At 36.4% G+C, this 27,003-nt stretch overlaps 1 protein-coding gene across 1 annotated transcript in view; it reads right to left on the reverse strand.

Moving 5' to 3' along the window:
- CYFIP1 (cytoplasmic FMR1 interacting protein 1) overlaps positions 1 to 27,003 on the reverse strand; it is a 2,370,671-nt gene that overhangs the window by 987,328 nt on the left and 1,356,340 nt on the right. Inside the window, exon 16 of the mRNA XM_044072062.1 lies at positions 25,536 to 25,692. Within this exon, the coding sequence (XP_043927997.1) occupies positions 25,536 to 25,692 (157 nt within the window). The remainder of the gene's footprint in view (positions 1 to 25,535; positions 25,693 to 27,003) is intronic.

The raw sequence follows: 27,003 nt of genomic DNA on the forward strand, positions 1-27,003 counted from the left end.
CCTTGCAAATGTTAAGTATTCACCTCTTTTACTGCAAAGCTGGGACTCTGTGTAGCTCCTACAGCAGTACAATACAGCAAATGGTGATGACAACATTAGATCTCAAGTAAGGATGCCACTGGTATTGTGGACCAACTGTTAAACAATTCATGTTTTATACAAGTGTCATATAGTCATTATTCCGTTTGTGGTGGAAGCCTATAGAGATAGTTAGTTAACTTCTTGCCTTCACTGCTCCGGTGGCATACACGGATAAAGCCCTGACTATGACACCTGGCAACCAGGGTTCTACAAGCAGCTCAGACAACTGACCGAAGCAGTGGGGAGGGATGGGTGTTAGCAACTCGGGGTAGATGGCCAGACCTATGGGAGTCTACTGTGTCAATTCTTGGTGAAGGCTGGAGAAAGAACTTTGGTAGGTGTGCATAGAGAAGTTGCTGAGCTGCTGTGGAGGTGGGGTGGTACACCTCAAGTCTCCATTGCATGCCTAACCCTCAGGCATACCATTAAGCCCACAAGGGAGGGGAAAATGGGTAGGTCACAAGATAAAAAAAAACACAGATGTGCTCAGTCCCTGGATGATTAGTTCCATGGCTGGCCCAAGCAACACTGGATTTAAGTCGGGGGTGATACAAATGGAGAAAGCTGGTAGACCCACTGTGGACATGCCTGGCCAGTATTATGAAGAACAGTGGAGGGACAAAAAAAAAACATACTTTTTTGCATTCTAAATGGCTTCACAGAGAAGCAGTATGGAGCTGTAACTGTGGCCCCATGACTGGAAAATGATTAGTGGGTCTGACTGTCATAAATGCCAGCTGGGATACATATGACAGACTGAGCAGCCCATTGCGGCTTGCTGCTCAACTGTGACCCAGTGGAGGACAGATGATGGAGCTGTACAAGGAGAGTAAGGAAAGGAACTTTGGCCTGCCAACAAGCAGCATAAGTGCAATGCATGTACACACACACACACACACACACACACAAACCGACACACACACACACACACACACACAAACCGACACACACACACACACGCACACACACACACACACACACACACACACACACACACACACACACACAAACAAACAAACACACACACACACACACACACACACACACACAAACCCACACACACACACAGCTATAAACTGTACTTCAGTTGTGTCCTTCTCAGCCACTTTTGGGAAGGAAACTTTAGAAGCAATAAAAGATCTTTTAAACACTACTGGCTAAGATCAACTCCACCAGATGAACTGAATCTGTCACTGAGCCCCTTGTATTCCAAAGACAAGTAAAAGCACACCTCAAGGAACAGTTTAAATGCAAACATTTCTGTGATGCAAGTTAATCACATAGCTGCTTACATCTGCTAATACTAGCAAAATTAGCATAATTCTCAGATTTTGACACATGGATAAAGTATAGTTGTGTAAAATCTTACTATAACAATAGGCATCCTTCTCTTCATTGCTGCAGTATTAGTAACATCAGGGAATACAATTTATATTTAAAGACAAATGGCTAGGAGACAATAATATGACCTAAACAGCAGAGGTTAGATGGATCATTACTTTACAATCAGATAAAGGATTTGGAATTAATGACACTGTATCTTTAAAACCTATCTTAATGTATTGGTGCTTATGTAAATGAGATCTTATTGGTTACTTAGTTCTGAATTGCTTTTTAAGTTGTTACAATTTATCATTTTGTATGGTCTAAAGAAGCATCTTTACTCAATGTGAAAGTGCTAACCCTTTTTATTAATCTGAAGCCCTTTAACTTTGTTTTGGTATAAATTTTTGTTAAATGTTTTATTAAAAGTTTCAAAGTTTTATATCGTAACAGCCACGGTCTGACCTGCTTTTGTATACTGCTGGACTTCTAACTTTTGGCAAGTCCAGGTTTACCACAACATTCTCAATCAAAATCTTATCTTAGTCACTATACTCATCTACTTTATCAAAACTTTCATAAAATACCTGAATATTTCCTGAATTCCTTTAGGGTCTTTTATTCTTTTCTTGGACTTGGGATCTCTCAGCTTTACTACTGCTTTTTCGATATGTTATGCTTCCTGAAACTCTGAGCTAAAAGGTTTTATGCTCTACTACCTAAGAACCACTTTTCTATGATGTTGCAAATTGTCCAAACACTCTGTGATGCTCTCAATTGCTCCTCTCCCTCATCAGTAAGGTTCTCTAAATTATTTTGCTGTGCTTTAATCCCTGCCAATCCTTCAGGATTTTTGTTACCATTTTCCTGTATTTGTCTTTACTTTGACTAACAGCTCTAAAGTCCCCTTTCACTGCTTATTGCTATATCTTCTAAACCATTTTCTATGTTTTTTGATATTTCCAAGTCTTATCTGTTATACTCTCATCAAAAGTCTGCCTTTTCAATAAATAAGTATGGAAGCGTCAATGCCTCTTTCTTTTCTAACTACCTCTACCCTTTATGCTAGTCTTTATAGGTGCATGATCTGATGCTGTAATCAGACGTACCTTTAGTCTTCCATATAAATGTGTATGTTCTTGTGTTATATTGTATCTGTACAATCTGGCCCAATGTTTACACCTGTGGGAAAGGCACGTAAATTCCAGTTGAGTTTCTAATGCTACAGCTACATTCTCCACTACAAATAATTTCATGCACTTTAAGAAATGACCCTCCTTAGTAACAGTTTCCCTCCTTAGCCCCTGGACTCATCCTCTCCATTCGGCCACATTCCAGTCTCCCCTTATAATAAGGATCCCTTGCTGAAAAACTTTCTCTCCTACTACTCTACTCTGTTCTAAAGCTGTACTCTCGGGCAGAACATGCCAGCAAGACCCATCACTGCCACAAGCCTTACACGTCCATCAATTTTTCCCACTTTTATTACTAAAGGTACAACTAAAGGAAACCAAGACCCTAGTATTCAGCAGAATAACCCTCCCCAATTAACAATCATCAAGCTCTAAAAAGCAGCCCTTTCTAACTGAGCCTCCCAACATTATTTGTACTCTTCTCCTTTGTACTTAAGATATTCTTTGCCTTTCCACTGCATCTACAAAACCATTCAAAAACCATGTTAACATAGAAAAAAATGAAACCATTACCAGATACATTTCACCTTTGTCAGTGTACAACTTTTTCTTTGACAAGCAAACCTTCCCACAACTGCATTTCATTACTTCACATAAAAATATGGAAACGTTTTTGCTGCACAAATTACACATTGCAATACTTATCCTAATATTATATTTCAATCCAAATCCTTCAAACACACACACAAAAAATAACTATACAAATATATTTTTGGAAAAAAAATAATATACACTCTTCCCTTATCAGCACAACTGCCCCTGCTGGATGGCCAAAACAACAGGCATTAACTAACTACAGCCTTTTTGTTTTCTACTAATCTGCATACTTTTGACTGATTTACTCATGGCAAAAGCAAAATAGTTATGCAAAAATCTATTCAACCACTACTCCCTTCCAGCAAGGAAAACAACTTGCATTATTTTACATATATCTAATTACATTTGCCACCCACTTCATTATTTTTTTTTCATTTTTCTTACACCTTTTATATTAATCATCTCTGTTTTCCTTATTTTTGCTTTAAACACCACAGCTGCAGCTTCATGAGCTTATTTTTAACGTCCCACTCAGCAGGGTCACCAAGAAGGCAGTCTAGTTAGACTATTTTGTTTCCTGTATCTGTTACCAGGTTGCCTGTTTCACCAGAAGGTGAAATGACCAGACATTTACAGGTGCCCCAAAATCTTTTTTTCAACATTACTTAGCTTCCAACACTAGAAAAAGTCCATGTATTCAATAACTATATATCAAATGGGTCTAGAGACAGTCTAAATTGGTTAAGGTGGACACGAACATGGTTGACAAAAAAAAAAGGTCTAAAAGAGAAAGAACAGAACAATTATTACACCACCAAGGGGCACATACCCTTTCCTCACTGTAGTGTACCCTTCAGAGTTGGTTTAGTTCATAGGTAGGTACTAGGCTATCTGCCCGAAGGCATTTATAAGCCTAGCCAGAGTGTGTCGGCTTTCGCCACCCCATTGATTAATTAATTGATCCTCTGTCAAGCAGGGCCAATGAAGTGATCCCAGGGGTGTATTTTTTTGTTACCCATCCACTCGTCAAGGTTCCTCTTGAAGAGTGTTAGTGAGGGGCTCTGCCTGATGTAATTTGGAATTTTGTTCCAAAGCATGGGGAGTCTCTGTGACCGGAATCTATCCCTCCAGTATGTTCTATTTATTGTTGTTGCACGGTTTAGCTCACTAAAGCGCGTGGCTCGCAGTGACTTGGATTTCTTTAGGTGGTGCATGTCCATCCATTCTGAGTTGGACATGGCTTTCTAAGTCAGGCAGAGATCACCTCTGAGTAAGCAATATGCCACTGAGTACAGCCAGAGATTTTTCAGTCGGGCTGCATAGGACATTTGTTTGAGACCAGTAATCCTCTTGGTGAGGTACTTTGTGGTCTTTCCAGCTGTTGGAAGTGTCTTGTGAGGTACATCCCAAGAGGGGCACTACCTGGGTCCCCAGATCTCTTATTACCTCTTCTGTATTAAGGGGGCTGCCACCTATGTGGTAATTTGTGGGTGTTTTGTTTTTCCCAAATGGGATGACTATGCATTTGTTAGCATTTAGCTTGAGGCCATGACTTTGACACCAGGTGTCTGTCTCAGTAAGGCCCTTTTGGAGGGTGTCCATGTCAGCCGAAGAGTCAATTATGGCTCCCAGTCTGCAGTCATCGGCGAACTTGGTTAGCCATAGTCCTCCTGTGTTTGCCTGTACTTCTGAGAAGTATATGCTGAACAGTAGGGGTCCCAGGACTGAGCCTTGCGGGACACCACTTGTGACTGGTTTAGAGTTGGACCTGGAGCCCGCTATTCTTACTGTGTGAGTTCTGTCTGTAAGCTAGTTGGCAACCCATCTCTTGACTTAGGGGTTTATGTTCAGGCTGGTGAGATTTTCTGTAATACCAGAGTGGGGAATGGTGTCGAAAGCCTTGGCGAGATCAAGGTAGGCTGTGTGAACCACCTTTCCCTCGTCTATGGCCTTGGTGACTGTCTCGAAGAAGTCAACCAGGTTTAGTAGGCATGATCTGCCCTTAACAAAGCCGAACTGGGTTGGGTCAAGTGTTTGGAGGTTCCCAATGTCTTTGTTAATGAGGTCCATGATGATGTGCTCCATAGCCTTGCAGACCAGGCTAGTCAGGCTTATGAGGTGATAGTCACCAAGGTCAGTTGTGGCCCCTACTTTGTGGAGAGGAATAACCATTGCTTGGCGCCGTTCTATGGGCACATAGCCTATGGAGAGGTTGAGGTTGAACAGCGTGTTTAGGTGGGGGGTTAGTTCGTTCTGTAGTTCATGTAAGACACAGCCTGGGACACCATCTGGTCCCAATGACGCTGTGTTTTTGGCTTTTGAAAGGGCTGTTTTCACCTGTGCATCTGTGATCTTTGGGACACTACACTTTTCCAGTATTGTTGTGGGCCCTTTTGGAGGTGAGAGGGGGGTGAAGTTTGCACTAAATCTATCTGCCTGGATGCTGGCAATATCAGTAGGTTCAGTATATTCTGTGCTATTTTGTACTAGTTCAGTGCATATCTGCGAGTTGCCACTTAGATTCTTAACATAGCTAAAGAAGACTTTGTGGTTATCTTTTGAATGCTTGGCTATTTTTCTTTCGAAGTTAGCCTTGGATGATTTCATGAGGAACCTCAGTTTCTTACGGATACTGATCAGGGATGTCTTTCCTTCTTAGGATTTGCTTTTTTTCTGAACTAGTTTCCTCCTTCTATTGTATAGCCTGTTTATTGCAGGGGTCCATCAAACTGGTTTCCTTCTCTTAGAGGAGTGAGTCTTGGTTTTGCTAGGGATGGCACGATCCATGCATCCTTGTAGGTGCTCATAGAGTGCATTTATAAAGGTTTCGGCATCTTGGGCAGAGTTATCCTTTAGCGTGGGGGCTGTGAAACTTAACACCTGTTTCTTAAGAAAGGTGAAGTTTGCTTTAGAAAAGTTTTTTACTGTGGTTTCCTTAGTTGGGGGTGGTGGTGGGGTGTGGGCATCCAAAGTGATTAGTTTATGGTCTGATCTAACCAGTGACGGGTTGACCTCTGGTGTAAACACCTGTCACCCATGTTGGTGATGACCAGGTCCAATATGTTTTCACCTCTGGGAGGGGATTTTACCAGCTGATCCAGGGCATTTGAGTTGATGAATTCCAGGAAGCACTAGGCCTGGGAGTTTGTATTTGAGTAGTTTTCCCAGTGAATGGTACGGTAAATGAAATCGCCCAATATCAGGGTGTTTGGTAGGACCTTCATGTTTTCCAGTGTCTCCAGAAAGATGGAGTGGTGGTCCTGGGTCATGGAGGGTGATCTGTAGCAGGCCACAATTTGCATTGCAGATTTGCCCGATGTTAGCTGCACATGGATGATCTGAGGTCTCATGCTGCGCCACTAACCTGGAGGTGTAGGTATCCTTGATGAATATGGGTACACCCCCTCCTTTTGTGTTTTGGTCCATGTTCTGTGGCCGAAACGTGTGGTATGAGTTGTAGCCTGGTAGTGCAGGGGTGCTCTCTGGAGCCTTGAACCAGGTTTCAGTTACTGCACAGATGTCGACTTCTCCATACTGAGGAGTGCTTTCAGCGTGTGCATTTTGAGATTTAAACTCCTGGCACTGAATAGCATAACTCTCAGTTTTTTGTTAATTGTGCTGTTTATGGAGGTGGGTTTGACTTTGAGCCTTGCCTAAAAAAACGCACTATGGGGGCAGCAAGAGCCTTGGCCAGTATTTGAAAGCCTAGGGGTGACAGGTGCAAACCGTCTCTTGCAAAGCAACGTGGTTTGTCGAGCATGTCATCCCAGGCTGACAGACACTGGATCCCCTTTGAATGACACCAGAAGCTTAGCCAACTGTTGAAATTGATCATTTTTTCTTTATACTGCGGTATCATTCTTGGTGAGGGCAGCCACGGTGGTACAGCAGTAGCGTTGTTGCCTCACAGCAAGAGGCTCTCCTGTTCGATTCTCAGATGGAGTGCCTTGTGTGGAGTCTGCATGTCCTCCCCGCGGTCGAGTGGCCCACGAAAGACATGCGTGAATGGCGTGCCTTCGCTGAAGGTTGGGCGTCGGGCTGGCAACTCGGCACCATAAAACAATCTACTGCCAATCATTAGCGGACCGGAGTTCCGCTGTGGCGACACTTAACCAGGAAAAGCCGAAAAGACAAACAACAACATCATTCTTAGTGAGGGCAGGATGCTACTCAGGGTCAAAGTCATACCAGCCTAGGCTGCATGATCAGAAATCTCTTCCACGTCTCTTTTCATGTAGTCCAGGGAGGTATGTCTCAAAGTCATTCACACCAACATAGTTAATTAGCAGGGGGGTTGGAGAGTGCAGAAGGGACTGCCCTGTGCAAAAACATTGTTTTTGATGAGTTTAGTTTCTGTCAAACTTTTTGATTTAGACCTTTTTTCATGTCAACCTTAAGCAGTTTTGACTGTCACTAGGTCCATATATATAATTTACTATCAAAAGTTTGAAAACTAGTTTTACAGTCATTCAGATTGTCAAGGGTACAGATGCAAAATTTTAAAATCCTGACTTAAAATTACGTTGCCTCCGGAATGTCAAGATGCAGTTTGCATTTGTGGTTTTGAGCATCACTGTTTTACAACGGATTGCACTACAGTGGAGATCAGGAAAATTACGTGCAATCTCAGAGTTTAAATAATTAATTAGCCAGGGGTATTGGGGTGCAGGGGGTGTTTGCCCCCTGTAAAATGGGTGTAGAACATCTCCAGACATCAAGTTAAGTTGCGTAATGTTGAAGTCATTATGGATGTTACTGCATTCAGTGGTGTGGGAATATGCTGGATGTCACTTTCATTCATTCAGTTCGAGTAAGTCATAAGTCGAAGAAGAGATTTCCAGAATTTTTGTTAGCAAACATTACATATATATATATATATATATATATATATATACATACATACATACACACACATATATTATACACACATTATATATATATATATATATAGATATATATATATATATATATAGATATACATATATATATATATATACATATATATATATATATATATATATATATATATATATATAGTGTGTCGGTTTATCATTCTAAGCAACAGCTTGCTAACTGATTATTGAATTCTTCATTTTAAGATCTATGCTGAGGTGCCTTTCTCCTGCCCTCTGTTCAACAATGACCTCCCCACCCAGCAGCAGCAACTACATATACTGTATAAACAGCCCTTTGCTGCACAATGATACTAACATATTTTCTGCACCTTTTACATTACAGAAATAAATTTCTAAGCTCAATGCCTTATATTACAACTGAACCCACTAACAGATGTCCACAACTTCTCCTTGCTTTATTTATCCCAAGTGCAGAACATTAATGCCTTCCTTGCATGTGTGGAGATGATACACTGCAAAAAAAATGTTAAATCTCCGTGGTATCCCCGAAGTCTCAAAACAACCCACTAAACAAGTGTAGTGAGTCCAAAACCAAAACAGTGCAAGAAACTTCTCTGTGTGGAAGATTTTCAGTCCATATATCTCTAGTTAATCACTGTATATTAATCAGATCAGACAAAAGTAGTAAAAGTAGCGAACTTAAACTCATCTTAAGTAAAAAAATAAATAAATAAATAAAAAATATAAAATTGCGCAGAATTACTAAGTATTCAAAAGTAATCCAAGCAAATGTCTGTGTACTTAATAAAGGATTTTCAACTGGAAACAGATTGCCTGCCCTGCTTGGATTACTTTTGAATACTTAGTAATTCTGTACAATTATATATTTTTTATTTTTTTGATTTAAGACTAGTTTAAGTTCGCTACTTCTACTACTTTTGTCCGATATGCTTAATATACAGTGATTAAACTAGAGCTATATGGACTGAAAATCTTCCACACAGAGAAGTTTCTTACACTGAGATGATGCACTGCAATTCCTCCACTTAAGTTACAGATCAATTTCTGCTTCAGTCCTCCTGAAACAGTTCACCTTTAATCTTCTCTGGCATATGGGCTGATCCCAATTCTGTCAAATTTCCTGGTCACCTCTTGGGCTGTCTTCTGCTTTTCTTTTTTTTCAAAACAAGTTTATTGTTTTAACATATAAGAGAAATATCATAACAATTTTATACAAATAATTAAAAATAGGTATTATTATAATATTCAACAAAACAACTAAAGTATTTACAAAGACATCCACTACAATCAGATCAATTAATTAAACTAAAATACTGTGTTATTGAAATTAGAATTTTTAACAATTAGAATTTTTTAAAGTAAATTATCCCATACAATAAAATGTGATGTTTTTCTAGTTGTTCTCATTCTAATTGTGCTTATTTCCATATGACACATTATATTCATAACATTTTAAATTCATTTTGAAAGGTGTATCTGAAATCCAATTTCTAGTTATTATTTTCCTAGCCACTGCTAGGATAGACCATAACAAGGGAAGCTTAATCTTTTAACACATTGAGATACAGGTGTGTTGAATAACATAAGAGACTTAGAAATAATGAAATTATCTGTAAAATAGCCTGCAAAATTCATTAATTGACTTCCAGTATTCTTTCAACTTCATACAGTCATAAAACATATGAGCCCAGTCAGCATTAATTTCTACATTACATCTCTTACATAGATTATCTTTATTATTAATTTTATTCATCATCAAAGGTGTATAAAAGATCTATGTAAAATTTCCATGTATAAAGTCTCCAGACAATGGAAGATGTAGTTCTATAAGCAGATTCCAATATATATTGTTTATCTTGTTGAGTTGGTGGGTCCCCATTAATAGAGGTGAAATAATTCCAGTATGAATCTACATTGTAAAAAGTTTCTTGTCTGATAATTTTATGTATATATGAAAGTTTACCTTTATCAGAAACTTTATGCTGTAAATTTATTATCAAGTAATCAATCAGTTTTGGAATAGATTCTTTAACTGTTATAGACATTAGATCTATTCTATCAATGAGATGTTGTCTAAAGATCTGAACCTCTAACCAGCAAGTTTCTCTTAGATCAAATTCTTGTTTTAAGAAATCTAGATTTTTAACTTTATTATCAGATATCAGCTGATACCAGTACTTTAGATTATTATCTATAGCTAAATGAGCTCCTTCAGAAGTAGATGACATAAGCATACCCTGAGTATAAATTTTAGGAATACAATAAAATTCCATTCCCTATACTTAGGGTGCATGAATATAAAGTTACGATAACTAATAATAATATTTAATGGGTAACAGACCATATTGTTTAGGTGTAATAGGTGAAGTACAAAATTCCTTTAGCAACCACAACATGGAGTTATTTATAATCATATTTTTATGTGTTAAGGAGATTTTCATGAAGTGCATACTAATTAGCTCCCAATAATCTTTCCATTTTGACTTATATGACCGATCTATTAATAAAGTAATAACTTTTATAATAGAAGAGATAATATATAAATTAAAGTCTGGAAAAGAAATACCCCCTTGAGACCAGCTATTAGTATGTTTCTTTAATGCAATCCTAGGTCTATTAGGTGCCCATAAGAAATTTAACATTAGTGTATTCAGTTTCTTGATAGTTATTTTTGTAGGTGAAAGTATTATTTATTGTATTAAGTATAAAATCTTGGGGAATATTATCATTTTAATAATTGTAAGTCTCTCCTCCATAGTAAAAAATATATTCCAGGTATTAAACAGATTTTGTATATTAAGAAAACAGGTATTATAGTTATTATATATAACAGATTTAATATCTTTAGATAGTATTATACCTAAATAAGTTATCTGACCTGAGTTGGGTACATATTTAGTAAAATCACTAATGAGAGTATTTTTTCTGTATATATAGGTAGTATTTTAGTTTTTTCTTCATTGAATATTAAACCAGAAATACTTTTAAAATTCATCATTTTATCAAATAAAGACTGCATAGAAGAATTAGATCCTGCTGATGTAATTAGAACATCATCTGCAAAAGTTGAATTTTGATGTTGTATTTTCTTCTATTTCAAAACCCTCTATGTCAGTACTGTTTCTAATCAAATTAGCCCAAGGCTCCATTACTAAAGTGAATAATAGTGGAGAAAGTGGACATCCTTGCTTTGTACCTTTAAGAATGGGTATTTTTGTGAAACATATGTTCCTACCTTAATATAAGCCAGCGTTCCTTTGTATAAATGCTCAATTAAATTTACAAATGCATCAGAGAAATTTGTGCATTTCAGTAAGGTAAACAGATAGTCCCAACTTACTGAATCAAATGCTGAACCTATATCAAGACTAATAAGTGTTAAATCTTTCTTTTCCTATTTGCAAAATCAATTAATGTTAAAGTTCTTCTTATATTATCAAAAGTATTTCTATTTACAATGAAGCCCGTCTGATCTATGTCTATAATGCCGGGGATAATTGTCTTCAATCTATCAGCAAAAATACTCATAAACATTTTATAATCAACATTAAGTAATGAGATGGGTCGATATGAAGAACATCTAGTTGGATCTTTATTAGGTTTTAAAATTGGTGAAATAAATGTATATTGCCAAGATGGGGGGGGTTATTAACTCAGTTTGGGCCAGAATAAAAACCTTATGTATTAATGAATATGTAGTTTTAGAAAGGATTTTATATATCTCTGGTATAATACCATCATTACCCGGTGCTTTGTTTGATTTAAGCTTATTTATTTGTGTAATAACTTCTGTATATGAAATACTCTTGTCCAATAGTTTAATCTGTTGTTTATTAAGCTTTTTATTCATGTTTGTGGTTATAAACTCCTTTATTTTATCTTTAGGTTCCATGTTAATGTTGTTATGGTTAATCTTGTGAAAGTGATTTCTAAATTGGCCCAGTATTTCTGGTATACTAGAAACATTCTTCTTTTCTTAGAGAAAAGATTTCTTTGATATGGTTTTGTTTATTCAATCTTTTGTTTTATTTTTAAGTCTATGTAAGTATTTGGGGCTTATTGAATAAGACAAAACTTGTATTCTCTAAAGTTATTTTAACTTTATGAGTTAAAATTTCTTTGTATTTCTCATTTAGTTTGTTTATTTCTTCAATAACTTTCTTGTCCATAATATTTTCTTTATTATTATGTTTATAAGAGTCTAGTTTACTTTGAATATCTAACAATTCCTTATCCCAAGATTTCCTTTTGTTATTATACCATCTGATACTTTGTCCATATAGATATGATTTTAAGGCATCCCAAACATAGACAATGGAGACTTCAGGAGTATTATTTATGTCTAGAAAATGTTGTACTTCTGAAAGTATATATTCTTTATAGTCTTTTAGCTGAGTTAAGTATGCTGGTATCCTTTTGATCTGAACATTATGAGTATTTTATCATGAATTCAAAAACAATCGAGTTATGATCAGATATAGGACATGAAATGATTTTGGAATTAATTAAATCTGTTTCCATCTGGTTAGAAATAAAGACCCTATCTATTTTTGAATAAGTTTTGTATCTGTTAGAAAAAAGGTGTATGGTAATGATTTTGACTATCTGATTATTAATATCATTCAAATGATAAGAATTAGCAAAATCATTTAAATGTTTTGCATTAGATGTAATTCTTCTTTTCTTTATAGTGGTAGTATCACTTTCATGTAGTATACAATTAAAATCACCAGCTAAAATAATATCCCCTACAGAGAATGATATGATCTTATCAATATGATGTTTCACTGTATTAATACCAATTCCAGGTATCCAATATACATTAATTAAAGTGTAAGTCTTCCCATTAATTTGTATTGTAACCATACAAAACATTCCTTTGTCATCCTGATAAGACTTAATGGTTTTAGGAATGGGCATACTTTTTATTCCATAAAATAGCCACTCCTCTTTTTTTCTGAGTGTGCTCTGAACTAACCAATACTGTATACTTATTAGTGGCTAGTTTATCAATATCATTTTTCAAGAGATGGGTTTCTTGCAGGAAGACTAGATTGGCCTTGTGTAGATTAATGCATCTTATTAGGCTTGCCCTTTTACACGGATTATTCAATCCATTAATGTTTAAAGAAATTCCTTTTAAAGATGTCATTTGGCATTTTTAAAACTCAAGAATCTTATGATCGAAATAACAAATAACAAGATAAATAATGTTACATCTCCTCTTTTAGGTGTACCTTTAAATATAGCTGTATTTATTAAATCTCTTATGGGATTTTGTATAGGATTCAATTTTGTTTGTAGTGACAATGAGTGTACAAAATATATTGTGGATGTCAAAACTATATACATATAACAATGAACAAGTGAAAATAATGTAAGGATTAAACCTTGCATCCCGCCTGGAGTTGAAAACTCCAACTTAGAGCAGTATTTACTACTCAAGTTAACCCCTACCCTAAGCCGCAGTACCTCAGCTACCACCTTATCAATTTAATACTAGTTATATTTAACTGAGGTTAACAGTTTTCAATTCAATTATCTATCAAGACAAAACTACACATTTGGTAAAACAGCATCATATAAACTAAAATAAACTTTTTTTTTTTTTTTTTTAAACTGTTCATACTATTATATAGATCTATGTAATATATAACACTTGTATTCTAATAGCATTCAAATAATCTTAATGTTAGAAATCAAGAGGAGAGAAAATTATGTTCTAACATTCATTTAAATCAAAACCTTTGTCTAATATGATTCAGACATTACATGCATTAAGATGCATCTATTTTCTGTCATGTGAATTCTATCAACAGCTTCCAAAAAAATCTTGAATTGTTTGTATATGAGCATTTACTTAAACTCATTATTGTCAATAGAGTAAAATATTGTATTCATAAAAATTATTATAAATCATATTGCATAGTTATGCAGATTCTCAGAAACACCTGCGTTATTACCTAAAAAAAAAGCCATCACACACACAAACACAGACACACACACATACATATACACACACACATATACACACACACACATACCCACACACACACACACACACACACATACATATACACATGCACATATATACATACACACACACACACACACACACACACATATATATATATATATCTGATCTCACTGAGTTGTGTCTTTGTAGAGCAGTATCCTACTTGCTGTCCCTAGAATAAATCTGTCTGCTTTATACAAAATAATGCACAGCAAACACATATTAGTAACCAGATTTTACAATCATGCTAACCTACTGCTTTAAAATATATCACATGACATTTCTTCCAGAATAGAGTTATAAGATTATTTATGCTTGTCAATCAGATGAATTAAATGAGTTATAGTAAAGTATATGTTTGGGACACAAGTTTTAACACAGATTATTATGCTACTGTTAAGTAGATTTTCAAAACATTTAAATAAATGTTTCATTTTCTATGCCTTCTAAAATAAGATATTTACTTGCTACAAGAAACTACATCATCTAAACTCATCATAACTGACACATTTTATGAATAGAGTATTTTTCCTGAATCTGTGGTGTGTCAGTGTGATAACCTTGTCAATGTTTATACTAACTGCTTTCAGTTTCTCTGTGAAAATTCTGTGAGTGAAGCTTCTGAGGAAACTCATGGACACTGTGCATGAGACAGCCCACATCCCAGATTGTCTCCCTTAACATTTTATGGAAACTTATTAAAACTTGTGGCAAACATTCATTTTGTCAATAGAGTAAAATATTGTATTCATAGAAATTATTATAAATCATATTGATAGTTATGCAGATTCTCAGAAAAAAAGCCATCACACTCACACACACACATACACACACACACACACACACATATATATATATATATATATATATGATCTCACTGAGTTGTGTCTTTGTAGAGCACTATCCTACTTGCTGTCCCTAGAATAAATCTGTCTGCTTTATACAAAATAATGCACAGCAAACACATATCGGTAACCAGATTTTACAATCATGCTAACCTACTGCTTTAAAATATATCACATGACATTTCTTCCAGAATAGAGTTATAAGATTATTTATGTTTGTCAATCAGATGAATTAAATGAGTTATAGTAAAGTATATGTTTGGAACACAAATTTTTAACACAGATTATTATGCTGCTGTTAAGTAGATTTTCAAAAACATTTAAATAAATGTTTCATTTTTTATGCCTTCTAAAATAAGACATTTACTTACTACAAGAAACTACATCATTTAAACTCATTATAACTGACATATTTTATGAACAGAGTATTTTTCCTGAATCTGTGGTGTGTCAGTGTGATAACCTTGTCAATGTTTATACTAACTGCTTTCAGTTTCTCTGTGAGAATTCTGTGATTTGAAGATTCTGAGGTAACTCAAGGACATTGTGCATAAGACAGCCCACATCCCAGATTGTCTCTCTTAACATTTTGGCGGAAACTTATTAAAAACTAGTGACAAACATTCAATTAGCAGTGTAAATGCATCTAAACATGACAGAACCTCCACAATGTATTCCACAGATCATCACAGCCTCTATGCAAGTGAAATTAAACTCAAAATTACCAACAAGCAATAAAACTCAGCATTCTTCTCCCAACTCAATTTTCATACAAATCCTATTATTCACTGTGCCCACACAGTCAAAAGCATTTCTATATATTAATAAAGAAAAGAAAAGAGAGTAGAAAATAAAAGGGAGTGAGGCAGAAATAAAAAATGTAAGAGAAAGCTGTAAGAAGTATATACAATGGAATGTTACTTACTGTTTATATTAATAGAGTTAAAAATAAAACATATTATTTACTCTTATTTAGTTCTGATTATTATTAGTTAAAGCATGACAGATTATTTACAAACAAGCATAAGCAGTATAATCAAGAAAGTATAATTAGAAATAGCATTTGAAGAACTTATAAACTTTTACAAGAAATAAATATGTTATTATTCTATTAATGATATTTTCATTACTGTTCTCTCCCTGCCCTCCCCCACCCTTTACCCACTACATAATCTAAATAGAATGTCATTGTTTAAACAAAGAAAATAATAAAAGAAGAAGGGAAAAAAAAGATAAAGATAAAAAAATGTATCAAATTACTAACCTTACTTTTTTCAGAAAGAAAAACAAATCGAGTCACAGCCTGCCATTAAATCCTCAGGGATTTTGACTGGTTATGAAACAAAACATTTCTTTGCACATAGAGAATAACTTTGATTAAATCTTTTCCAAAATATTTGTGGCTTTCTGGAAATGCAGGAACTATATTCAAAAAGATTAATAATGAACTAAAATGATGAGAGAGAAAAAACATATAACAAATCATTTGTTTTTTAGTCTCTTCTTCTTCTCTGAAGTCTTCCAGGAAGCTTCAGTTGCCAATCTCTTTAATGAAGAACTAGCCCATTCCATTTCTTCTATTTTATCCAAAATCCTTTTTCTTTGACAAACAGTAAAGCAGAGTCTAAATCATCAAGACCTTAGGACCATCAGGAAGGAAGATTTTAAGCTTGGCAGGAAACAGAAGGTATGTTTTAAACTGTGCTTTTTAAGCTCCCTTATTAGTGGCAGAAAAACTTTTCTTTTAGCAATTACCATGGAAGAATAGTCATTGTCAAAACGCACAGTTGTCTCATTAAACTTAACAGGAGCTTTAGCCCAAGCAGATTTAAGAACCATCTCTTTATCAAAAGATGATAGAAATCTAACTATAACTGATCTAGGATAGTTTTTGTTAGAGTTAGTATTAGCTATAGATCTATGTGCTCTTCGATACCAAAAGAGAATGCTTCTGGTAAATCTAAAGTTTTAGGGTGCCACGTTGGTAAAAAACAAGTAATATTGTAACCTTCAATATCTTCTGGCAGACCAAAAATGCTAATGTTATTGCCTAGATCTATTTTCCAGGTCATCCAGCTTTGTTTGTAAATGTGTATTTTGTTTCAGCAGAAACTCAATGTTGATTTCCTCTTCTTGTATTTTATTTTCCATGTCATTCACAGCTTCTTCTATGCCTGTCATCTGGATCTTCTGTTGTTGCAGGTCCATATGTAACAAGTCTATTTGTTTTGTAGTTTTTCTATGAAAGTGTCTATTTTAGTATCCATTTTATCCATCTTAGCAGTAAGTTGCTGGACTATAATTATCAGAGACTGAAGTTCTTTCTTGATGCTGGAGTCTTGAGAATTTGTCTTACTGGAACTCATTTCAGACTGATAAACTGACAGGAAAATTTCCAAAGTAATTTCTGACAGGAATATTATTAAGATTTCCTTTCTTTTTTAGATATAGTTCAAGAACTATATAAAACAAACATATTTAGAAAGAAAATTACTTCAAGAATTAATTTTTTAAGTAATTAATTCCTGTCAATGTAATGAAATTGGTGGAGCTGAAGAAATCTGCTGCTATCCTGTGTTCATCCTTGGCCACGCCCCTGTCTTCTGCTTTTCTAACATTTTTGGAACAAAGGAAAGGGATTTACCAGCATCCTCTCTCTTGGGTTACCACTGCTTGAAGATGACTTTGTAGCTGACCCCCCCCCCCCCATTCTCCCACTCACTCAACTGTTGTTGGTCAAATTGCTTAATTCCTTCCTTCAGCTGGTCATCCTCAAAGTGCTTTTGGTCTCTCTGGGAAGAACATTCTGACTACTGCATGATACTCATTCACGTGACTGGAATAAAAAATACACTGGTGTCTCAGCTTTCAAAACATTTCCTGTCTGCTCCAGCTTTAACATTTCCTTTTGTTGGTATATTTGCATTTCCACAACTACTGGTCCTGGCTGCTTTCTTAGAAGACTTCTTGGGACATCAGCACAGTGTGCCCTTTCCATCAGCATGTCCTGTTGTGAGATAACAGTCCAAATGCTAACATTGGTCTTTATAAAGCGTACACAATCTGTTCCTTCCAGCTTTTCAAGGTTCATACTAGGCTATTGTCCCAAGGGCCTACGTAAGCCTAGCCAGCAAGGTTCCATAGCTTACGCCACCCAAGAAAGTTATTTTCCTGTGCTACTTGTCCAGCAGAGACACAGAAGTGATCCCCAGGGCGTATTTCCTATTTCCCATCTACTCATCAAGATTCTTCCTGAAGAGTGCTAATGAAGAACTTTGCTTGACATAGATGGGTAGCTTGTTCCAGAGTATAGGAAGTCTCTGGGACAGGAATCTATCCCTCCAGCATGTCCTGTTTATTCTGGTGACAAGGTTTCAGTCCCTAGAGCGTGTAGCTCGGAGAGATTGGGATTTCTTTAGGTGTAGCATGTCCAACAGCTCTGGGTTTGACATAGCTTTATATGTTAGGCAGAGATCACCTTGGAGTAGGCAATATGGTACGGAGTAAAGCTGGAGTTTTTTTGAGGCGGTCAGTGTAGGGCATTTGTTTGAGGCCAGTAATCCTCTTTGTGAGGTACTTCTGTGGCCTTTTCAGCTGCTGCAGATGTCTTGTGAGGTACATTCCAAAAGGGGCATTGTACTCTATAATGGGTCTTATGAGTGATGAGTAGAGGGGAACAATGACCTATTTTTTTCTGGATGAGAACCCTTTTATGATGAGGTGTGCCACGTAGAAGGACTTCCTGACTACTGTGGCGATGTGACTATCAAAGGAGAGACTACTATCCACCTGGGTCCCAAGATCTTATCACGCATTTGGTGTTAAGTAGATTGCTGCCTATGTGGTAGTTCATGGGTACAGAGTTTTTACCAAAGGGGATGACACTGCACTTTTTGGCATTGAGCTTGAGGCCATGGCTTTGACACCAGGTATCTGTCTCAGTGAGGCCCTTATGTAGGATGTCGACATCATTTGGGGACTTGACTATGGCTCCTAGTTTGCAGTCATCTGCGAACTTTGATAGCCAGAGGCCTTCTGTGTTAGCCGGTATTTCAGAGAAGTAGATACCAAACAGGAGAGGTCCCAGGATGGAACCCTGTGGCTGTAAACTCCAATTTTCCCTCCTTGCCCTGTCCTCCGGATCAGACACTTTTTAGAACAGTTTCCCTGGAGATGTCTCATTTTCTGTCAGCTCCTCCTTAACTTCCATTTCTGACTTTTGCAGCTTAACCATACATCAGACTAATTATCTAGCGCTTTTTCTATTTTGCCAGTCTCTTAACTGATTTTACATATACATCTACGGCCCCACTTATTTTTAAACCTTCTAAGTGTACCTGAGAAATGTTCTCTTCCGAACGGTTTAAAGCCATAACTTGCATCTGCATCAAACACTGGTTTATTCCACACTGAATCTCTGACAAGTCCTTGTCCAACACAATGTTCCCCCTTCTCCCTTTTTTCTTCAAATTTATCTTCATTTCACCTGGATGTTTTTCCTGATGACATCCAGACAGACTAATTTTCAGCCAGGAACAGAATTTAAATCAAATTGGCTTTTGTACTGGCTGTTTTTAGCAATCATTTGTTTTCCTGCTTGGAGAGCTCTATGACATGTTTTTTATTCAGTGGCCTTCTTAAAACTTGCATTTCTTTAATTTTCAATTAGTAAAAGACACCATCACTCTTTATCATACCAAACTTTGCATCAGATAAACTACCTTTACTTTAGAAACCAGTGGATTTAATTATCAGGACTGTGCAGCAGCACAAGAAGGCAACTGACTTCACCAATGATGACCTTTCACTTGATACCAATATAGCTACTTCCATATGCAAAGCATATGGAGCTGTCCACCTAATCTTCATTAGGGTTAAAAATATGAAAATTAGATAATCTTCCCACTGTATACAGTGCTTAACAGACCAATCCTCAAATACTGCACCGTTATGTAACCTTCTCACACATTATCAAATACAACTGGAAAAGGTATAACGAAAGCTGAAGGGCTTCAAGGCTTGTCTTCTAGAAAAAGGACTACATCAGCTTTCTCTCTTCTCTGTAACTTACTGCTTTCTTATAGGAGACCTATGCCTGACAGGCAGAGCATTAAAGGACCCCTTACTATTTGAACCTTTAGTTTAGAATATGCCCCTAGTGACCTGAACACAACTGACAATCAGTCTCAATAAAGATTAATATCAATCATATTGTGAAACATGACAATTTTATATTGCAAAGACTCCTGTGGAATGAATTTCCTTTATTAAAATTCAGACATGTCATGTTTTCAAGGAGCAGCAGGATGACTACACAGGCATCCGTTAACGGAATCCTGAGCATTAAGTTCCTCGACGGCCATCATACTCTGAATGTATGCAGCAAACCTATGAACCTAAAACGTCAAAATCTGCACTAACATATCTGAGATTTGCAATAAGATCTTAAGCATCTAATAAGATCATAACAGAGTACAATGCTTCCTTCTGCATGTACCTCACCAGACACCTGCAGCAGACGGAGAGACGACAAATGTTTCTCTCCAAGAAAATACTAGGGTATCCAAACCAGGATTTATGTAGACAGACTGAAAATCCTGTCACTGTACTCTGTATTGTACAGGCTGCTGAGAGGTGACTTGTGCCTGGCCTGGCCTACAGAACGGTCTCTGACCTTGCCCTGGTGGATATGCTGCACATCCAACAAGTCAAATGGCACAAGATACACTCACTCTAGGGATCTTAACCTAATCTATGACATTAAAAGAACATTATAGCCCAGTTCATAGCTAACTACTAGGCAAGCAGTCCAGGAGGCCATTAAGTAGCCTAGCTCAAACTCCCAATTGACCTGGGGCTTCCAAGAGGGCTGCACATTGTGTAACAGCTTAATTTCAGCTCTCCCAGTGTGAAAACAGAAACTCAGAAGACACAGCAAGTAAACTCATATTTTTGGGTAAATTTCCATAACTGACTAGTAAGTGCACTGCCTGGATGCCAGCAAAAAAACTAATTCAAAGACCCTGAAAGTAAATCAACCACAAAAGGTGAGGGGGGGAAAAAACACCGACTGAGAACTCTGCAGCTGTTCAGCAAAAAGTAGTGTGAGTTCTAGCTTTGGGCAAAACATGTCTTCCAGTAAACTAGAGGAAAAAAAAATCAAATGTACTCATAGCTGATTAAAATAAACACTGATGGAGTATCTAATAGGTTCAAAGTGCACAATCGACAAGTTAAGCTAAGGTGTAGATCAAACTGTAATTTTTCTATGCTAGTTTATTTAGCTCTATGCCAAAACTGTTTAGCGTTTTATGTAGGTAAGACGGAGCGGAAGCTCCGTGAACGTATATACGAACACATCTACGCTATTAAGAAGGAGAAATTAGACAACGCATTGGCTAAACATGTACTTGCCTTTCCTGATCATAAGTTTAAATTTATAGTCATTGACCAGGTTTGCCAAGATACCAGGGGTGGCCCGGTACAACTTAGATTAGAAGAGCACGAGTTATTTTGGCAGATAAGGCTTAATGCATACCATTTTCCTGGTTTAAATGATTATTGTTCCATTTCAAGTGTCCTTAAATTGTTGAGTCTGAAAAGATGACTGATCTTTTAACATTTTTTATTTCTGGGTTAAAACGTTAATATTGTTTATACATTTTTTTGCTGAAGGTAGCAGCATTTATATTATACATATATATTGACATTTTATAAAATCTTTGTTAGTTGTCGACATCTTACATATTTAAGAATATAAGTTAATATTCTGTATATACATGTTTTTCATTCTGTGTATTTAATCAAGGCATGACATTTATACTTGTATTTTATAACTGTGTCTGAGTTTTTGATGTTGGGTCTATTTGACTTTAAATGTAGACCCCAGAAAAGGATAGTTTGCTTTGTAATTGCCAACAGCAGTTCTTAATTGTCTTGTGTTACTTAATGAGGATTATTTTTCACAATGTACCATTGTCTGAAGAAGTTTGCCTAAGAAGGCAAACGAAAAGCGCTTCACATTATTAAACTCCAGTTTTAGCAGTTCGGTTTGCCGTTTTGTCATTACAGCTTTTTGTGCACTTCAATATCTCCAATAACACCACAAGTGATCACGCAGGAGGGAGAATATGGAGCCTTTAATAATAACTTCAATCAGGCAGCACACGGCACAGCTACAAAGGTGTTACTTCATTGCTAGTAAGATGTTTTGATGAATTATTATGATTTAATGCTTGTATTTTGTTTAAAAAGTGTATTAACCCACTTGAATGTGTTCGGTTGTCAAGATGCTTGTGGAACATTTGAATGGAAAGGCCATTTGTGTCATTATTGTGCTTACTATATGCGGTTTTTGACATGAATTTACCGTTACATTTGCAATGCGTGTTGCTGTTAATCCCCGCCCTCCGGCATGTCAATCACTGCAGGGACGCCCATTCCTGCACGAACTCGGTGGTGGGTTAATACACTTCAATTTCGCCAAAAATATAGCAATGTGGTCTGTATGTACAAAGACAAATCCAGGGACACTGCAAAAGGTTTTTTTTGCAAATCAACCAGTGGAGTAAAAACATATGAAGGCAAACACTGCATACCAACACACTTTGCACATGTAAATCTCAATTTTTAACAAGGTGGAAGCATGAAGTGATACCTTAACACTTAAATTAATAAAGATCTAAACTGGTTAATAGTATAAATGTTTTATTCTTTAGCTCCTTGGTGCAAGACCTTACTGGATGTGATTGCAGTCAAGTAAGGCCATGGCTATAGTGCAGCAAAAAATGTCCCCTCTAACAAAGGAAATGCTAGAGCACAGATTAAATTACATGAGTCAAGCACCCTGCTGAGATCTGCCAATCAATGGAATTAACAGGTCAAATTACCCTCAGGACTTTGACAGCTAGGGAAGCTAAGTGTTATGGGGGAGGGAAGAAGTAAATGGACTGGAATTCATTGTCTCACAAATTAGTGCCATTTAAACTAAATTAGAAAAAAAGTCAGCAGCAAACAGCACTTTCAGTGTGTTCTGTGGCATTTGCACTGTTTCTGTTTTAAGTAGTCATCCAGCAGCAGGGAATGTTACTTACACTGTTCTATTTTACTCACTACTTTGTACGCATGCAACATCTATGAAATGACAGGAACTTTAGGCAAACGGAGGCCTGCATGATGTAACATTTTTGAGCCAAACAATGACTTCAGGTTAGATTTATCCAAACCACGTCAATATGCCAGCCCCCAGGTGGTCAGAGTCCGGAATTACATATAAAAATATTTAAAATCCTGTAAATAATCCCAGAGTGCTGTTAAAGTGTGGGAAACATCATGCCATGATGTTTTAAACATGTTTTTTGAGTCTGTGGGTGCGTTACTCCTTTAAGAAATAAAGGCACTGCAATGCAAAAAAAAATAAAAAAAGAAGAAGAAGAAAAGTCTGGTCAATAGAGCACGATTCAAGAAAAATGTATGTGCTTTTTCGAATTCTTGCATAGATGGATGATGTTTGGATTAAAGCATTTGGCTCGATCTAGTAATAAGTTTAAGAGAAAGCAAAAAGAAAGGAGCATTAAATATAATAAAGCTTTCCTCTAGCAAATAAATAAATGCTTGCAGAAGTAACTATCTGCTTCTCATGTCTCTATGAAGACAATCTGATAAAGAGCAATAAAAACAGAACACTTTTCTTTCAATGGCTAGGAGATAATGCTTTCTGCAAGCATTCAAATGTTTTTGCAATCTCGGACTAACCAATACACCTCCCAGAAATAGCCGCTACTCTAGAACAGGCTTCCAATAAACGAGAAGTAAATCTCCTCACTGACCTTATTCAAGCACAACCTGGACAAATGGATGGGAAATCCCAAATTCACCCTGTTGGGGTGGCACCCATGTCCCCTCATGGACAGGGGTAGTCAGTGTTTATCTGACTCGCACTGCGAATTACATCCATCTAACCAAAGACAACTGGGGCAACTTGGGATTAACATGGCTAGACTTGTAAGGGCTCTAGGGCCGCTAGCCCAGTAACCTATGAACTTACAAGCATCTGAAATCTGAGATCCAATCAGACTACAGACAATTTGCAAACCAAAAACACTAAGCCCCAATCCTAATAACATATCTAGTGAGAAATAGTGCATAAACTGGATGTAATATCTGAAAGTGATCCATGGCGTTACATCTTCATCAGCTCCCAAATAAGCCCAGTGACTTCTGCACTGACTGAAAAACAAAAAGCAAAGTTATTAAAAGCAGCCTCCCACATCCCTGTGTTTCCACATAAACTTGAAGATCACTGAACTTGTAAGACAGCAAATACTCAACCACAAACTGTCAGTGGTTTAACAGTTAACATTAGTAATATCTTTGAAAAGTTGGAAACTAATGGGCAGCAGTCAAAGACATGGTCTGCAATGTATCATACTATAGCCCTACTCAATTCAATGAGTCACAAAACTATGAAGTCTTAAATAAGGGCTGCCTTCAGAGGCAACGGGTTATGTGACTAGAAGAGCAGACTACATCCATGAAAAGTAGAAAATAAAGCTGTGATCAGAACTGCAACCAGATGTGATGCATGGCCCAGCATGCCTGAACTACATCAAGATACCAACACATCCAACCATGACAATCTGAAATAATAAAATAAGTTGACATACCCCCACCAATCCACCTGAGAAACTGTGCACATGAACTACGACTTACAACCACTTGCAGTAATTAGCAGATACTGTATTGCATCCCCACAGTCATCAACCATGCTGCGATAATCAGATCACTCAAAACAACATTTATGCAAATTACAGCTACTCTGCATGTATCAGCAACAGGGTGTTAACTTTCATGAACTGCTCCTGCTCATGAATGTGGAGCAGCTGTCACCTGTCACACTGTTACTGTCCATTACTGTTCTCTCTGATTTTACATACAGACTCTGCACTTCAGTGCCTGCTATATGGTAATACCCACTGATGTGAAGGAAAAATTACCCTCTAGGACAGTGAGCTGAAGTGCTGTAATAGCCACTAACCAAGACACGTACAGCTTTAATAAACTTGTACAACTTTTAAATGCACATATGCTTATAGCTACATTTTCCAAAGATATGCTATATGCAAGGATATGCACTGTTAGTACTGTACATGACATACATCATTTGTGTTTAGACATTAAATCAAGTGAAGATTCTGTATTTTTTAAATTATTTTCTAGCAAAGCTTCTGCTCTAGTGGCAGTACAGAACTTATCAGCAAACCAACATATATTTGGGCACCTCCTTGACATGAACACTGTGTTGCTAAGCTGTCTAATCAGAGTAATACTAGCTACACAAGTCTCCTTATCTGCATTTCCACTGTTAGGACTGCTGTTTTTATGCAGAATACCAATTTAGGGGATTCATCTTCGAGAACTGCACCAGTATGTGCAACATATACAAACACCGGTACACACACATTAAGGGATTGAGCATGGTCTATGTGAATCCCCTTGATTGAATTTACATCAGTAAACAGACATATTTATCAATGTAAAACTATGCTCCCATCCAGTATGTCTATGCCTATCTCAGGCCATTACAAGCAATCATACAGTGTTTAAACAATTAACTCAGGAAAGGAAATGGGCAGGGAGAAAATGTTTAAAGTGAAATTCTTACTCCATCATTGATGCTTCTCTGGTCTCCAAAATATGATCAGTTAAAATCCATGGCATAGACATCTCTATAGGAAATTGTATTCTTCTGCCCATTGTTAGTTCAAGGAAAAATTCTCTGAACCACAACTGAGAAAGATCACAACAATGCTGAAGTGTTTCTGAAATAAAAGAACAAGGAGGACATTATTAGAACTTGAACTGAGCAATAAAAAAGCTATGAATACAGACGACCTTTCACATTTACACTTAATTGGACTATGAACTGTTAAGTGCATAATTGCACTCTCCACCCAACAATGCAAATATTAAACTGAAAAACGTAGTTAAAGTAGTAAAAAATAGTAAAACAAGTAGTTTATTACAAAATTCACATAAGGTTAAGCGCTTTTCATCCCACTAAGTTGTGGGACTTCTTCAGACAAGATACAACTCTTAACTGCTGCTTAAAGTATACTGTCATCATAGTCACAAGGACACAAACGTGAATTTGATAGGACAGCGCCTATTAATACAATTATTTTAAATTTAAAACAATCATTTTAAAAGATTACTAAGCTGCTGTGATAGTAAAACATGTGTAAGTCATGTCTCAGTGTGCCAGCATTAGAATCAGCAGGTCTAAGTCTAAAATGAGATCAAAACAATTAATCTAGTAGAGCTATGGAATTGTTAAGACTACGTTGAGTGAACAAATATGCAAGGCTGGGAAAAAGTCGTTTCATGAAATACAACAAAATTCCCAACTAACACTATAAAAATGTAAAAATATATATATAAAACTGTGTTAAATGTATATATATATATATATATATATATATATATATATATATATATATATGATAAAATTAGTACTAACACATGATTAGGTGAAGAAAATGCATATAATCATGTGATTCATAAAATATATATATATATATATATATATATATATATATATATATATATACAAGCAAATCAAAGGTAACTAATGAGTAAATAATTAATAATAGTTTAAAAGTAGTAACATAGTATTAAAATAACATCAAATACATGCTACCAAACGTCTATCTAGTTAAAAGCTTCACTTTCAGGATAGGATACAATGTGCAAGTTTCGTTAAAACCTGAGAATGAATATGCATTAATATGAAGTTGCCAGTACAATTCTATTGTTTCCAGCCATGCAGAGTCAGGACCACCTTTGCCGTCTGGTTGGACACAATCGACAGCTCTAAATAATAATGTGTGATGGGGAAACTCTGATGTATGTTTGGCTAGTGCGTTCTCTAATTTTCCTTTAGGGTTTCCACCTTTTCAAATGGACATAGTGGGACATTTTTGGGACACACATCAGATTTTACAGGTCGACACAAACCCACGGTCAGTACAAGGGATAGAACTTTCCTTTTTTGCCTAAATATCAGCTTATTCTTGTAGCAGTGTAGTTGCTTATCCTGTTTCTTGTAACATGTAGGTATTTTAGATACAGAA

The sequence above is a fragment of the Protopterus annectens genome, chromosome 5.part0, assembly GCF_019279795.1.
Source record: "Protopterus annectens isolate FY-2018-M chromosome 5.part0, PAN1.0, whole genome shotgun sequence".
Classification (NCBI taxonomy): Eukaryota; Metazoa; Chordata; order Ceratodontiformes; family Protopteridae; genus Protopterus; species Protopterus annectens.